We start from the raw sequence: 17,736 nt of genomic DNA, 5'->3' as shown, positions 1-17,736 counted from the left end.
TCCATTTTCCTGAGGAATCTCCATACCGATCTCCAAAGTGGCTGCACAAGTTGGCATTCCCACCAGCAGTGGAGGAGTGTACTCCTTTCTCCACATCCACTGTAATTAGTGTTTTTGATTTTAGCCATTCTGACAGGAGTGAGATGGTATCTCAGAGTTGTTTTGATTTGCATTTCCCTAATGGATAAAGATGTTGAGCACTTTCTCAAGTGTCTCTTGGTTATTTTGGACTCCTCTATTAAGAATTCTCTATTTAGTTCTGTACCCCACTTTTTAATTGGATCCTTTGGCGTTCTGGAGACTTACTTCTTGAGTTCTTTGTAAATTTTGGAAATCAGCCCTCTGTCAGATGTGGGGTTTGTGAATATCTTTTTCCATTCTGTGGGCTGTTGTTTTGTCTTGTTTACTGTGTCCTTTGCCCTGCAGAAGCTCCTCAGTTTCAGGAGGTCCCATTTGTTAATTGTCGATCTCAGTGTCTGTGCTACTGGTGTTATGTTCAGGAAGCGGTCTCCTGTACCAATTCGTTCAAGGGTACTTCCAACTTTCTCCTCTAAGAGATTCAGTGTGGCTGGATTGATGTTGAGGTCTTTGATCCATTTGGATTTAAGTTTTGTGCATGGTGATAGATATGGATCTATCTGTTGTCTTTTACATTCCAGTATCCAGTTACTCCAGCACCATTTGTTGAAGATGCTTTCTTTTTTCCATTGTATAGTTTTAGCTTCTTTGTCAAAAATCAGGTGTTCAAAGGTATGTGGGTTGATATCAGGGTCTTCAATTCAATTCCATTGGTCTACCTGTCTGCTTTTGTGCCAATACCAAGCTGTTTTCATGACTATAGCTCTATAATAGAGCTTGAAGTCAGGGATGGTGATGCCTCCGAAAGTTCCTTTATTGTACAGGGTTGCCTTGGCTATCCTGGGTCTTTTGTTTTTCCATAAAGTTGAGGATTGTCCTTCCGAGGTCGGTAAAAAATTGTGCTGGTATTTTGATAGGGATTGCACTGAATCTGTAGATTGCTTTTGGTAAAATTGCCATTTTTACTACATTGATCCTACCTATCCAAGAGCATGGGAGATCTTTCCATTTTGTGGTATCTTCTTTAAATTCTATCTTTAAAGGCTCAAAGTTCTTGTTATTCAGCTCTTTCACCTGTTTAGAGTTACCCCAAGATATTTTGTGTTGTTTGTGGCTGTTGTAAAGTGTGATGTGTCTCTGAATTATTTCGCATCCCCTTTATTGTCTATATATAGTAGGGCTACGGATTTTTTTGAGTTAATTTTGTATCCTGCCACTTTGCTGAAGGTGTTTATCAGCTGTAGGAGTTTCCTGGCAGGATTCTTTGGTTCACTTACATAGACTATCATATCATCTGCAAATAGTGAAAGTTTGACTTCTTCCTTTCCAATTTGTATTCCCTTGATCTCCTTTTGTTGTCTTATTGCTCTAGCTAGAACTTCAAGTACAATATTGAAGAGATATGTCCAGAGTGGACATCCTTGTCTTGTTCCTGATTTTAGAGGAATCGCCTTTAGTTTCTCTCCATTTAGTTTGATGCTGGCTGTTGATTTGCTGTATATTGCTTTTATTATGTTTAGGTATGTTCCTGTTATTCCTGATCTCTCCAAGACCTTTATCATGACGGGGTGTTGGATTTTGTCAAAGGCTTTTTCAGCATCTAGTGAGATGATCACATGGTTTTTCTTTTTCAGATGGTTTATATGGTGGATTACATTGATGGATTTTCATATGTTGAACCATCCCTGCATCCCTGGGATGAAGCCTACTTGATCATGCTGTATGATTTTTCTGATGTGTTCTTGGATTCAATTTGCTAGTATTTTATTGAGCATTTTTGCACCAATGTTCATGAGGGAGATTGGTCTATAATTCCCTGTCTTGGTTGGGGCTTTGTGTGGTTTGGCTACTAATGTAATTGTAGCCTTGTAAAAAGAATTTGGCAGTGATCCTTCTGCTTCTATTGTGTGGAACAATTTGAAGAGTATTGGTATTAGCTCTTCCTTGAATTTTTGGTAGAATTCCACACTGAAACCATCTGACTCTGGATTTTTCTTGGTTGGAAGACTTTTTATGGCTGCTTCTATTTCTTTAGGGGATATAGATCTGTTTAAATTGTTTATCTCTTCTTGATTTAATTTTGGTAAGTGATATCTATCCAGAAAATCATCCATTTCATTCAGATTTTCCAATTTAGTGGAGTACAGATTTTCAAAGTATGACCTGATGATTCTTTGGATTTCCCCAGTGTCTGTTGTTATGTCCCCCTTTTCCTTTCTGATTTTGTTAATTAGCATGTTGTCTCTCTGTCTTTTTTTTAGGTTTGATAGAGGTTTGTCTATCTTGTTGATTTTCTCAAAGAATCAACTCTTTGTTTCATCGATTCTTTGTATTGTTTTCTTTGTTTCTACTTTATTGATTTCAGCTCTCAATTTGATTATTTCCTGGCGTCTACTCCTCCTGGGTGAGTTTGCTTCTTTTTGTTCTAGAGCTTTCAGGTGTTCTGTTAATTCTCTAGTGTGGCAATTCTCCAGTTTCTTCATGTGGGCACTTAGTGCTATGAATTTTCCTCTTAGAACTGCTTTCAAAGTATCCCAAATAATTGGGTATGTTGTGTCTTTGTTTTCATGAAATTCTAGGAAGTCTTTTATTTCTTTCTTTCTTTATTTCTTCCTTTACCCAGGGGTGATGCAATTGAGCATTGTTCAGTTTCCATGAGTTTGTGAGGTTTCTGCAGTCTGTGTTGACAGTAAATTCTAATTTTAAGCCGTGGTCTGAAAGGGTACAGGGGGTTATTCTATTATTTTGTATCTGTTGAGGTTTGCTTTACTGCCAAGAATGTGGTCGATTTTAGAGACGGTTCCTTGTGGTGCTGAGAAGAAGGTATATTCTTTTATGTTTGGGTGGAATGTTCTATAGATGTCTGTTAAACCCCATTGGGTGATCACTAATGTTAATTCCTTTGTTTCTTTGTTAAGTTTCTGTCTGGTGAACATGTCCAGTGGTGAGAGTGGTGTGTTGAAGTCTCCCACTATAAGTGTGTAGGGTTTAATGTGTGATTTGAGTTGTAGTAATGTTTCTTTTATGAACGTGGGTGCCTTTATATTTGTGGCATATATGTTCAGAATTGAGACTTCTTCCTGATGGATTTTTCCTATGACGAATATGAAATGTCCTTCTTCATCTCTTTTGATTAATTTTAGTTTGAAATCTATTTTGTTAGATATTAGGATAGCTACACCCGCTTGCTTCTTATGTCCATTTGATTGGAAAGTCTTTCCCAACCCTTAACCTTGAGTTAGCGTCTCTCTTTGAAATTGAGGTGTGTTTCTTGTATGCACCAGAAGGATGGATTCTGTCTTCGTATCCATTCTGTTAGCCTGTGCCTTTTAATAGGTGTGTTAAGACCATTGATATTCAGGGATATTAATGACCATTTATTGTTGATTCTTGTTTGCTTTGGGTCTGTTTTTGGTGGTGATTTTATGTGTGAGTTTTTCTCCTATTTTTGATTTCTGGTTAAGTTATCTATTGCCCATGTTATTTTGAGTGTAGTTAACTCCCTTGGGTTGGAGGTTTCCTTGTAGAACTTTCTGTAGGGCTGGATTTGTGGATACGTATTGCATAAATCTGGTTTTGCCATGGAATATCTTGTTTTCTCCATCTATAGTGGTTGAGAGTTTTGCTGGGAGTAGTAGTCTGGGTTGGAATCTGTGGTCTCTTAGTGTTTGTAGAACATCTATCCAGGACCTTCTGGGTTTCATAGGCATCTCCTTCTTCAGGTTGGGATAGTTTTCTTCTATGATTTTGTTGACTATGTTTTCTGCACCATTGAGCTGGGCTTCTTAGCCTTCTTCTATACCTATTATTCTTAGATTTGGTTTTTTCACGGTGTCCCATATTTCCTGGATATTTTGTGTTAAGGATTTATTGGATTTATGACTTTCTTTTGTCGATGAGTCTATTTCCTCTAGTTTATCTTCAGTGCATGAGATTCTGTCTTCCATTTGTTGTATTCTGTTAGTTATGCTTGCATCTGTAGTTCCTGATTGTTTTTTTTTTTCAGCCTTTAAATTTCCAGCATTACCTCAGTTTGTGTTTTTCTTACTGTCTCCATTTCGGTTTTGAGGTCTTGAACTGTTTGAATTGTTTCCTTCATCTGTTTGATTGCTTTTTCTTGACTTTCGTTAAGAAATTTGTTGATTTCTTGCATTTTTTTGGTTTGTGTTTTCTTCCATTTCTTTAAGGGATTTTCTCATATCCTCTTTGAAGGCCTCTATCACTTTTAGGAGGTTGTTTTGAAGGTCATTCTTTTCTGTTTCGTCTGTGTTGGTATGTTCAGGTCTTGCTGGTGCAGAGTTTCTAGACTCTGGTGGTGTCATACTGGTTCTTCTGTTGTTAGCTGAGTTTTTATATTGCCTTCTTCCCATCCTTTCTTTCAGTGGGAGCTCGTGGGGTCTCTTCCTCTCCTGGTGGGTTTGGGTCTAAGGATCCTTTCCAGTGCATTCAAACAGGTCCAATACTTCAATGGGTGCAGTTGGTTTTGGTACACTCTCAAGCACAGGGCGGAGACCAGAGGGTACTTAAGCAGCAGGAAGAAACTTAAGCACTTAGGCACTTAAGCACCAGGAAAGGACCAGAAGACACTGAAGCCTGAGGTGTGGGCAGATTCAGGGCAATCCTTCCAGGGGACAGGTCCTCTCTAGGCACAGAAAACACCCAGGGAGCTGGAGCTGGGAGATGTAGGGAGTTGGGGCTCAGAGTAGGGCCCCCACTCACCTTAAGCACCTTAAGAGCCAGGAAGGGACCCATAGACACTGAAGACTGAGGTGTGGGCAGATTCAGGGAGTTCCTTCGGTGGGGGGGCAGGTCCTCTCTAGGTGGAGAAATGCCCAGTGATATGGAGCTGGGGGATGTAGAGAGTTGGGGCTCAGAGCAGGGCCCCTACTCACCTTAAGGACGGGGAAAGGACCAGAAGACACTGAAGACTGAGGTGTGGGCAGATTCAAGGTGATCCTTCCGGGGGGTGCAGGTCCTCTCTAGGCGCAGAAACACCCAGAGATATGGAGCTGTGGGATGTAGGGAGTTGGGGCTCAGAGCAGGGCCCTCATTCATCTTAAGTACTTTAAGAGCCGGGAAAGAACTGGAAGACACTGACGACTGAGGTGTGGGCAGATTCAGGGTGCTCCTTCGGAGGGGGGGCAGGTCCTCTCTAGGTACAGAAAAACGCCCAGGGATATGGAGCCAGGGGATGCAGGGAGTTGGGGCTCAGAGCAGGGCCCTAATCACCTTAAGCACTTAAGCACTGGGGCTCTTAGGAATTTTTTGATGAGCTTTTGATTAACTTGTTTTCATAAATTGTAATTTTTCCATCTATTTTTAAATTGCCAATTTCATTCTATTGTTGTTTTTGAAATAGACTTTAAATTTTCTTGCTGGTTTCTATGGGTTTTTTGTTTTGTTTTTCAAAACAGGGTTTCTCTGTGTAGCTCTGTGCCTTAGTTAGGGTTTTTGTTGCTGTGAAGATACCATGATCACAACAACTCTTATAAAGGGAAACATTTAATTGTGGTGGTTTATTTACAGTTCAGAGGTTTAGTCTATTATCATCATGGTGTGACATGGTGACATGTAGGCAGACAGGCTGCTGGAGAAGGAGCTGAGAGTTCTACATCTTGACCTGCAGGCAACAGGAAGTGGTCTGAGTGTCACACTTAGGGAAGCTTGAGCAAAGTAGACCTCAAAACCCAACCCCTTCAGTAACATACTTTCTCCAACAAGGTCATACCTCCTCCAACAAAGCCACACCTCAAAATAATACAACTCCATATGAGCTTATGGAAGCCAGTTACATTCAAACTACCACACTCTGGCTGTCCTGAAACTTCAGTTTTGTTCTGAGCATGTCTCTCACTGTAACCCAAGCTGCACTATGTATACCAGTCTGGCCTTGAAATTCAGATAATCCTCCTGCCTCTACCTCATAAGTACTCAGATTACCCCCACCCCCACCATGCTCAACTAAGTCTAATGTGTGTATGTAGCAAATGTTTTTTTCTTTTTCATTTCTATCTTTGCTTTCATACTGAGAAAAATAGGCTCAGTCCTAGGTCAGATCTGTTTCATTACATTTTATTCTAGTTATTTATGTTTATAATTTTACATTTAACTTTTTTCTCCTGGTTTTTTTCAAGATGTTTCTTCATGTTACAGCCCTGGCTGTCCTGGAACTTGCTTTGTAGACCAGGTTGGCCTTCAACTCAGAGATCCACCTGCCTCTGCCTCCCGAGTTCTAGGATTAAAGACATGTGTCACCATGCCAGGCCTACTTTTAACTTGTAAGATAAATTTAAAACGGATCTTTTAAGGTGAAAAATCTAACTTTTTTGTCAAAAACCAACAAGTTATTCAAGCACTACTCACTTAATTATTCATATAGTTTTTAAACAGTTCATAGTCTTTAAATGACATCTCTGTTGTTCACATGCACATGCTGATTCACATGTGTATGTTACCTTGAGGTTATATAGACTACTGTTTTGTCTTTACTAGTACTACATTTTTTCTTTCTTAATCTTTTTAAAAAACTTGTATAGTTTTGAAATTAAAACACAATTTCATAATTTTCTCCCTTCCCCCCTTCCAACCCTTCCCATGCACCCCTTTGCTCCCTCTCAAGTCTATGACTTTTATTTCTATAATTGTTTTATACACACACACACACACACACACACACACACACACACACACAGTCCAATGCCCTCTTGTGGCCTCTTTTGATGCTGGAGTCACAAAACACCTGTACACATAAAACAAAAAAATAACTCTTTTTTAAAGTTTTAAAGTTAGGGTTGGAGAGATGGCTAGCCATTAAAGGCTAGGCTCACAACCAAAAAATAAAGTTTTAAAGTTTAATATAGAATAGGTATATGAAGTCGGGAGTTGGTGGCACACGCCTTTAATCCTAGCACTCGGGAGGCAGAGGCAGGTGCATCTCTGTGAGTTTGAAGCCAGCCTGGTCTATAGAGCAAGGTCCAGGACAGGCTCCAAAGCAATACAGAGAAACCCTGTCTCAAAAAGCCAAAAAAAAAAAAGAATTGGTTTATGAGTCAGGAATTCTAGGTCTATACCCAAAAGGAAACAAAATGAGGAGGTTGATTAGGTATAGGTATTTTCTTCATTATTGTATGGTATTATTTACAATAGCCAAAAAATGACAACACTCCAAATAATCTATCAACAATTGAATAGAGAAGCAAAGGAGGCATATACATAGGATGGAATATTTGACCTTAAAAAGGAAGGAAATTCTATCGTGTGCTATGGCATATATGAACTTCAAAGATATTGTGCTGAGTGAAATAAAGCAGTTATTTTTTTTTCGAGACAGCATTTCTCTGGGACTTTGGAGACTGTCCTGGAACTCGCTTTGTAGACCAGGTTGGCCTCAAACTCACAGAGATCTGCCTCCCGAGTGCTGGGATTAAAGGCGTGCACCACCAATGCCCAGCACTAAACTTTACTCTTAAATTACTAAAATGATAAATTTTATGTTACATATATTTTAGTGTGATAAAAAAGATACTAGCAAAGGCCAACATGATGACTAAGCAGGTAAAAGCACTAGCCACAAAAGCCTGATGACTTGAGTTTAATCCTAGAATCTCAAAGTGAAAAGAACCAGCTATAAAGGTTGCCCTCTGACCTCCATGTGTCATATCATGAGTATGTGTGCACATGTATGCATGCACACACACACACACACCATATTCAATAATAGTTAAGATTTTACTAGTAAGAATCCATGAATAAACCTGGTTTTGATAGTAATCCCAGAGCAAATTTGTGTTTTATTCAGAGGAATTTGGAATTAAGTATTCTCTGGTCTGCTCTCTTATAAATTAAGCAACTCTGAAAATGCAGCATGTTTAGGGGTTGGGGGGAATGACTCAATTGGCAAAACACTTGTCTTGCAATCATGAGGACCTGATTTGATCCCCTGAATAAACATAAGAATGTCAGGAATGGTATGCATGCTTGTAATTCCAGCAGTGGGGAGGCTGCCACAGGAGGATCCTGGGGATCACTAGCCAGCAAGTCTAGTGGACTAGGTTAATGAGAAACTGGAACTCAAAAGGAGATGAATGATATTCCTGAGGATGACACCTGAAAATTTCCACTGGCCTGCACGTGTATTCATACACATGTTCATGAAAAGGCAGCATATTTGGTAAAGATAACAAATCAAGTACTCATGAAAATACGTTATAGCCAGAAACATGTAGTAAAGGTTCTTTCTATTGGTGCTGACAAGAAAGGATATTCAAAGTATTTGGGAGGAAAACATTTTTAGAACAATATGTAAAGTATTTTCCCTTTTGGTGATAGGAAAAATTCGTCAGTGAACAATTCCCTGATTGTATCTAAAACTTTACTTAATATAGTTTTATATTTATAGTAATATATGTAATATATTTAACATAGATACAGATTGCAAGATAGATTCCAATTTTAGAAAGATAAACTGTAAAAGGAAGACACCTTTTTTTTTTGGTTTTTCGAGACAGGGTTTCTCTGTATTGTTTTGGAGGCTGTCCTGGAACTCGCTCTGTAGACCAGGCTGGCCTCGAACTCACAGAGATCCACCTGCCTCTGCCTCCCAAGTGCTGGGATTAAAGGTGCGCGCCACCAAAGCCCGGCAAAAGGAAAACACCTTAACCTGTTGCAAATGTGATAGATGTGTGTCTATGTATATACATACATTGTGTGTAGCTGTATAAACAAATAGTGCCTTAATTTGTACACTCAGAATATCCTGACCATTTCTCAATTTTGTGTCAGGTTGCAACAGTAAAATGAAACTCAGTGGCCGACCCTACAGGCTCATGGGTGTGCTTGGAACATCAAAACTCTATGACATTCGCAAAACAATCTTTACTTTCACTCCACAGGTGAGTGGGATAAGCTGCAACATGCATTGAGATGGAAATATGAGGGAGAGAGACTGCAGAAATAAAGCATTTTCTGGGATTGGATTAGTCACAGTCTCACAGGGCCTTGCATATATTAAATGGCTCAGTAACTGTTGAATTGAACTGAATGGAATTTGCTGTATAGAGCTTTGCCAAGTGACTGTCACTACCAAGAGTAGTCCTGGGTGTTAAACTGTGACTGGGATTTTCCAAATGTTCAGATACTTAGAGAATTTTCCTCATTTTCAGAAGTTATATTTGTCCTTTATGAATGAAACACACTATTTTATTTAACTGCTAAATTATTTCCTATTGGGAAGGAGCCCTTTCATTTGCATAGAATGTTCAATTCCCTCTTTTAAAGAAAAATATCAGGGCTATTAGGCCATAACATATTGGTGGCCTGATATTTATTAGCTACATAATAATAGATCTAAGATCAATTGCATATATGTATGGTAGTAAAAATTATTTTCTGTGAAGGAAGCTAGGCATGGTGTCACATGCTTATAATCCCAGTGCTTAGGAAGACAGGGTAATGTATTTAGAGCCAACCTGAGCAACATGGTTAGCAAGGTCAGTGTATAAGCTACATAGGAATATTCTGTTTCAATCAAGGGCTGAAGATGGAGTTTAATGGTGAAGTTTTTGCTAAACATGCACAAGGCCCAAGGTTTAATCTCTAGAAGTACAGTAAATACTTTCTGGAAGAAGAAATCTAATTCTGTCTTATTTAACACAGTGCATCTAAGATAGGCATAAACAAAAGATGAACTGATTCTAGTCTCTATTTCTAACTTTTCCATTTGCTAATCAAATGTGTGTGCTAGTCCACATGTTGTCTCTGAGTCTTACTCTTCATATTAAAAGAAAAATGACAAGCTGAGAATAGTGGTGCATGCCTGTAATCCCAGAACTCAGGAATTATAGAGCAGGGGCATTATGAGATCAAAGCTAGCCTAGGCTACAAATTAAGAGATTAGGAAGAAAAGGAGGAGGGAAAGGGGAGCTCCTACACTAGGTGGTTACAGGATTAAATGAAATTATATACTTGAAAAGATTTGTAGGCAGTCACCACTTTAAAAATATCAGAAACTAGCTGGGCAGTGGTGACACATGCCTTTAATCCCAGTACTCAGGAAGCAGAAGCAGGTGGATCTCTGAGTTCGAGGCCAGCCTGGTCTATAGAGTGAGTTCCAGGAGAACTAAAGCTACACTGTCTCAAAAAATCAAAAAAAAAGAAAAAAATATCAGAAACTATTGTTGTGCATACCACTGACCACCACATACTTTGGGAATTATTAGGCATTGAATTTGAGAATACTGTTTCCTCTGTGACATATATGCTTTATGACTAAGTGAACATTGAAAAATATCATTTGCTATTTGTGAAAGCAAATTTTTCTGAATGGTTGTTTTCTTTTATTCAGTTTATAGACCAGCAACAGTTTTACTTTGCTCTGGACAACAAGATGATAGTAGAGATGCTTAGAACAGACCTCTCCTACCTCTGTAGCCGTTGGAGGATGACGGGCCAGCCTACCATCACTTTCCCCATCTCACACACCATGCTTGGTAAGGGAATGAGTGAAATAAGTCATGTGTAGTCCTTCAGCATCCCACTGTAGAGCAGAACTCACCAGCTTACCTTTTGTGACAGTTTTCTAAGCTCTGGACACACAGGGTGATAGGCAGGCAAGGTTTCTGTTCTGTTTAAGCTTACGTTTTAGGAGGTGAAGACAGATGATAAATATGAAACAAATGGAAGCATAAGACTATGTCACATGATTTGAGAACCATAATGTAAAAAACTGGAGCAGATACTAGCTTTATATAATTGATTTTCTGAGTGAGTTTTCCAAATATTGTATTCAACAGTTCTTTTTAAAGAGGTCTATTTTATTTCAATGGAGCATCAAGATTTATAATGAAGTTCCCAAGCTTCTCCTTCCAAAGCCTGTCTTACTGAATAAATGAGATCTGGGAGCAGAGAGTGCCAAGATTTTTGGTTTGTATTGGGGGCAGGGAGAGATGCTTCCTTAGAAGGAAAGACTTTATTGTTCTGAGTTCCTGCTGCTTTCTTTCTGTGTCTCTGCTGTTGCTTCCAAAGGTCTGTGTGTACTGCCAAAGAGCATAGAATTCCTTTTCATGAAAAAGAACCCTTTATCATGAATCATTCAAAATCCAGACAGACTGGTAGGAATTTTGGTCACATTTGAAAAGGCTACAAAATAACAGGAGCTAAGAAAGTAGGGTAGTCTTTGTTCTTTTGTCTTTTTTCTTTACTTGGAATAATTAACAAGTCCATTTAATAACTAATGTATTCTAACAATTGCTTGCTAATGTATTCTGACAATTGCTTGAGATAGTGTACAGTTTAATTTGTAAGGCAAAGTTGATAGGTAATAATAATTGTAGACAAATTCAAGAGAGTATGTTACAGAGTACTAAAATACTGAAAGCTATCAGGGTGCCAAAAAAGAAATTTTAGCTGATGTGGGACGTAGGCTTTTGAGCTTACTTTTTTGTTTGTTTGTTTGTTTGTTTGTTTTTTAAGACAGGGTTCCTCTGTGGCTTTGGAGGCTGTCCTAGAACTCTTGCAGTAGACCAGACTGGTCTCAAACTCACCTGCCTCTGCCTCTGCCTCTCTGCCTCTGCCTCTGCTTCTCTGCCTCTCTGCCTCTGCCTCTCTGCCTCTCTGCCTCTGCCTCTGCCTCTGCCTCTGCCTCTGCCGAGATTAAAGGCATGTGCCACCACTGCCCGGCTTTGGTTTTTGTTTTTAAACAAGATTTTTAAAAATATATGTGAGTGCACACTTGAGCATGTGTCCACAGAGGTCAAAAGAGGGTGTCAGATCCTCAGGAGCTAGAGGCACAGGTTTAGTGAAACACCTTATGTGGGTGCTGGGACCAGAACCTGGGTCTTCCACAAGACCAACAAATGACCTTATCTACCGAGTCATCTTTCCTGCCCATGGAATTGTTAATATTAACATAGGAGGAGGAAAGAAGAATGGGATCTTAACTGAGGTAGGGTATGGCATGAATGATGCCTGGACAGAGGGATGAGCCTATATGTGAGCCTGCTAAAGAGACCAACCTGAACAGATTAGAGTACTATGGTAAACAAAACTGGCAAAGTAAGGTAGGATCAGATTAGGAAAACTTCTCTGAAAATAATCAGAGACATTTAAAACAAGTAATAGAAGAAATTTAAGCTTTCAAATGTTTTTAGTAAGGAGTGACATGAAATGAGTTGTATTGAGAGGGTATTAGTTGGTGACAGTACCCTTAAGTAATACCGTCATTAGAGTAGACTGACATCAAGGAAATTAATGCACATGTGAGATGAAGAGATAATACCCTGCATTGGTTATATTAAAAATAGAAAAGGATGATACAAAAGTCATTTTATTTTGTTAAATTTGAGTTTCTTTCTTTTCTTTTTGCTCTTTAATTCTTTTGAGACAGTTTTACTCTATGGACTATGCTGGCTTGAATCTCACCAAGCTGGTTTGAACTATAGTTTTCCTGCTTCAGTCTCCCAAATGCTGAGATTTCAGGCATTAACCACTGTGCCTATCTATTTTATTACATGTATTTATTCTCATTTTGATTGTTTTATGTATTTTGTATTTAGTGCATGTGCACATGTGTGTACATGTAATGGCTTTTATGTGGTGGTCAGAAGACAATTTGCAGAAGTTGGTCTTCTCTATCATGTGTGTTCCAGGGATCAAACTCGGGTCATAAGGCTTGGCAGCAAGTGTTTTCCCCCACTGAGCAATTTTACTTACCCTGTTTGATTTCTAAGATTTGGTCTTATATATGTAGGGTTAGGGTTTTTCATCTAGACTGCTGACCAGCCACTCCCCCAAATAACCACACAGAGACATATTATTAATTATAAATACTCAGCCAATAGCTAACTCTTACATTTTAAATTAATCCATATTTCTTATTAGGTTCTGCCACATGGCTCAGTACCTTTTCTCAGTACAAGTTCATCTCCTGCTGCTTTTGCAACTCCTAAGTTTCACTGCTCTCCTTCTTCCCAGCATTCTCTCTACCTCAAAAACCAGGCCTAGCTATTGGCCAATCAGCTTTTTATTAACAATGAGAGCAACACATCTTCACAGTATACAGAAGGATTATTCCACAGCATATGTAGCCTAAACTGTCTTCAAACTTGATATATAGCTAAGGCTGGGTTTGGACTACTGATCTTCCTGCCTCTGCCTCTCAAGTACAGAGATTACAGATGTGCACCACTGTGTCTGGCTTTTATTGGTTTTTTTGTCATTTTGTTTTGTGTTTTTGAATCACAGTTTCACTATATGGCCCAGACTATTGTGGAACTCATTATGTAGACCAGCCTGACCTTGAACTCATGGCCCTCCTCCCTCTGCCTCCTGAGTGCTATTAGAAAGAACAAAATAGAAAAAGCAAATCTCAAGACTATCATCAGTTTCATATAAAAACCAGATAATTATTACCCTTATAGAAGATTTTATGTACAGAGAGAGAGAGAGAGAGAGAGAGAGAGAGAGAGAGAGAGAGAGAGAGAGAGAGAGAGAGAGAGAGAGAGAGAGACCCCACCTGTACCGGTCCTGGCTGGTTTTATGTGTCAACTTGACACAAGCTAGAGTCATCAGAGAGGAGAGAGCCTCTGTTGAGGAAACATCTCCTTGAGATCCAGCTTTAAGGCATTTTCTCAATTAGTGATCTATGGGGGAAGGGCCTATGGTGGGTGGAGCCATCCCTAGCCTGCTGGCTGAGCAAGCCATAGTGAACAAGTCAGTAAGCAGCACTTGTCCATGGCCTCTACATCAGCTCTGCCTCCAGGATCCTGCCCTGTTTGAGTTCCTGTCCTGATTTACTTAAGTGACTGGGCAGCAATGCTGAAGTGTAAGCCAAGTAAACCCCTACCTCCCCAACTTGCTTTTTGATCATGTTCTTTTGTCGCAGTAATAGAAACACTAAGATACCATCTATGAGATGCTTATCATAATCTAATCCCAATGATTCAAGGAGAACGACCACCAACCCAAATCATCATGGCCAAGTTAATTAAAGCAAGCAATTAACTAAAAAGCAAGTTGTTTTATTCGTGTACATGGGCTGCCTCCCCCTAAGGTGAAGTTCGAGACATGGACATGGCAAGATAAGAGTTTTTATAGTTCAAGGGTTGGGGGTTTCCAGATGGGGTATTTGGCAGGCAGATAGGCAGGATTACAGGAGGATCTTTACAAATGGTCATAACAGCATTGCCATCACAACCTTTGAAACAAAGGTAAGGTTGCAAGATGGTCATAGAAAGTCTTTGAAGCCAGACAATGGTGAACTACACCTTTTATCTGAGCACTTGAGGGGCAAAGGCGGCAGATCTCTGAGTTTGAGGTTCCATGACAGCCAGGACTACACAGAGCAAACTTGTCTTGAAAAACTGAAACTAAAACGAAAAACCCAACTTTTTGAAACAAAGACATGGTTGCTGTTTCCTGGAATAGGCAGTATAGAGCCATTTGTAGTTAAGGATACAAGTGGACCATAGCCCAGTCTTTTGCAAACAGAGATTTAGTCATAAACAGGAATGAACCTAGTTTATTTTTATTGTAAGACAGCTTTCAAGCCTAAGATGGAGGCAGGCTGATTTATCAATAGCCTGTGTCATAAACATTTGATAAATAGTTGATGTTGTTAACAGTGCTGGTTACTTGTGATAAAAATAATGCCTTTGAAGAACTTAATCTTTACCATTTGACCATTCTACAGTGATGTTGATCCTCACATTAATCATTGAAGCACAGGTGTTCAATAAGGGGTGTCTCATCGTACAATGTTGGTTTGAAATAACTGAAAGATTTTCCCCTACTTCTAAGTTAAAACAACAAACATTGTTTGTAAAATCTTTCCCTTTTAAGATGAAAATGGAACCAGCTTGAATTCAAGCATCTTGGCAGCACTCCTAAAAATGCAGGATGGCTATTTTGGTGGGGCAAGGTAAGTGACCTGTACCCTGAGCAGGGGAGATGTAGCACAACAAACTGTCAATAATTTTTGAGCCCCGCTTATCAGATGAGAAAATTAAATTTAGATTCAGATAGATGCTGAGACAACAAACACAGTTAGAAGAATTCACTGTCTTTCTCAAGATACCATCTCCAGAGGCACGTGAGTGTCTGATTCCATTGATTCTTGCATAGAGGAACTATTACTGAGTTGTAAAATAGCCTTCTAGAAATTTGTCTGTATACACACATGTAAACCAATGCTCACTTTGACAATGTTACTATTATTTGGAATTCTTATATATAAAAATTACCTTATTTTGTGGTTTATTATTAATATATATTCTTTGGATTCTTATTTTATTCAATATATCACGACCCATTCCTGTTATTTCTTTCATTTTTCAAATTATCCAAAGTCTGGCCTTTGGTAGCCCCTTTAAACTGGCTTCTTTAGAAAACTGATACTACTAAATTCATTTGAAGTTTTGTAATTGGCTTATTAAGTAGAGAATGATATGATTCAACTTAATTTATTACAATGTATAAAAATTTAAAATATTGTGTATGTCCAAAATGGTCTTTTGTTGATATTTTAGAACTTTTAAGATTTCTTTTTATTTTTATTCTATGTGTATGAGAGTTTTACCTGCCTGTATGTCTGTGCACGGTGTGCATGCATGATTCCCACAGAGGCTGTAACAAGAGTACCAGATTGCCTGGAAGTGGAGTTACAGACAGTCGTGAGCTACCATTTGGGTGCTGGGAATTGAGCCTAGGTCCTTTGGAAGAGCAGCCAGTGCTCTAAGCCACTTAGCAGTTTCTTTAGCCCCAGTGGTATTTTTTAATGACTTGATAGATTTATATGATTTATCTTCATTCTCTATCTACCTTTCTAATAGCTAATGCAGTGTTTTACCAGACATTCAGCATAGTGTACAGCAATGGAAGAGAGTAAAAATAATCTGTTGGAGGATTGTGAGCTCTAATTAGTGGTCTTTCTTTTAAAATCTTGTCCCTAACATGTTAAAACATGCCAAGCCTTATTTTATTGACAATTGTGACTTATTTGTATATCTTATAAAAAGATGTTCCCTGATTTACTGTTTTCTATCTACCCTGTAATTGTAAGGATCCAGACAGGTAAATTGTCAGAGTTTTTGACAACATCTTGCTGCACACACTTAAGCTTCATGGACCCTGGACCTGAGGGTAAGCTGTACAGTGAAGATTATGATGAAGACTATGATGAGCTGGAATCAGGCAACTGGATGGATAACTATGATTCAACAGGTAATGGTAAGGAGGCCTTAAAAAGCATTAGCTGGCTGGACAAGAATACAAATGATTGTTTAGCTTCATCATTAATAACTCATGTTTCCAGCAATCTCATAGTACAGCATCATCACTCCTCTTTAATACATTTAGATTTCTACTTTTGTTTGGCTTCGCTTTTCTCTGTGGTTTCTGGTCTAATATCTCTGTGGTGACTGATTGTGGAGTATGGGGTTGACTGTGCCTTACTAAGATTAGGGTGGATTTCTTTCATGAACATTTGAAGTAGCTGGTAATTTGAAATGGGAAGAAACAATGGTAAGTAAAAAATTTAATTAGTAGTGCAGTTGAAAACATCATACATACACACATATTTATATATTACTTTTGGCATTAAGAAGCATAAAATATGAAATTTGGTTAGAGTTATATTTAAAATTTCATATAATTCAAGGAATTGTATTTTATATAGTTTAAGAGACATGCATTGATATTTTTGTAGAGGTCTCTGTAGTTTGAAAAGGCCTTTTTATAATGCCTGTGGCTTTTATGTGACAAATGAGACAAATAATGCATATAATCAATGCTAAGGCTATAAACATGATGCACAATAAAGCATTCTGATAGCATGGATTTAAGATGACTAGGAAACACTGACTGCAATGCAAAAGTACTGACCTTTGCAAGACAAAAATTACATTGTTTGAATCTTCAAACAAGAATTTTCTATAAGAGAATGGTTCATCTAACTATCTAAATCTTGGCTTTTGTTGTCTGAATATTTGACTGGTATCATCTATCTTAAGATACTAACAAGAGTAATCTCAAAGTAAGCCAACACATTAGAAGTACTAAGTATTGATTTTTGTTTGGACTCAACATTTACTCTTTATATCTCTTTATTTGCTTAGTATTTCTTTTGCATAAACTATTTTGAAAATGAAATGAAACTGATATCCCTCTAATTGATTATCAGTATTATAGGTCAAAGCTAAATTATCTGTCACCAGGATGTCATTGAATTTGAGTTCAATTCTTACAGCTCTGCTAGTTCCAATTAGTCACATCAGATCACAGAGGGACTTCTGAAGAAGTCACTGAAGATTGTCCAGAAGTGATGATGCATGACTGACTTAGCCAGCTTTGGTACTGACCAGCACTTCCCTAACTGTATACATTATGAGTGTTCATATTAAAGTGTGACATTTCCATATCTGTATGCTGAGATAATTATAGGTGTGTCCAACTTTTGGGAATTGTGACATGATGTCATCATCTACTAAGTTCATGCTCAAGAATCATGCAATAGAGTAAAAAAAACCCTCATGTTTTGAGTAAGTGTATGATTTTGTATCAGATCTTATTCATAGTTATCCTTGGCTGCATGTGGCCCACAAACCATACACCTATACGATGTGTGGCAGGGGGTAAGCCCAAGAGAATAGAAACTATATTATTTCC

General features: G+C 38.5%; 1 protein-coding gene across 7 annotated transcripts in view; it reads left to right on the top strand.

Moving 5' to 3' along the window:
• The window catches only part of Phka1 (phosphorylase kinase regulatory subunit alpha 1), a 110,129-nt gene that overhangs the window by 53,085 nt on the left and 39,308 nt on the right, over window positions 1–17,736 (top strand). For 5 of the 7 annotated variants that reach the window (XM_040744275.1, XM_040744277.1, XM_040744278.1 and 2 more), the window contains exons 15-18: window positions 8,860–8,969; window positions 10,421–10,565; window positions 14,914–14,992; window positions 16,133–16,299. In XM_040744275.1, the coding sequence (XP_040600209.1) occupies window positions 8,860–8,969; window positions 10,421–10,565; window positions 14,914–14,992; window positions 16,133–16,299 (501 nt within the window). The remainder of the gene's footprint in view (window positions 1–8,859; window positions 8,970–10,420; window positions 10,566–14,913; window positions 14,993–16,132; window positions 16,300–17,736) is intronic. The other 2 variants (XM_040744279.1, XM_040744274.1) reach the window with 1 other exon arrangement.

Source organism: Mesocricetus auratus, unplaced genomic scaffold (assembly GCF_017639785.1).
Source record: "Mesocricetus auratus isolate SY011 unplaced genomic scaffold, BCM_Maur_2.0 Super-Scaffold_100003, whole genome shotgun sequence".
In the NCBI taxonomy this organism is placed as follows: domain Eukaryota; kingdom Metazoa; phylum Chordata; class Mammalia; order Rodentia; family Cricetidae; genus Mesocricetus; species Mesocricetus auratus.
This window is presented reverse-complemented; position numbering and strand designations above follow the sequence as displayed.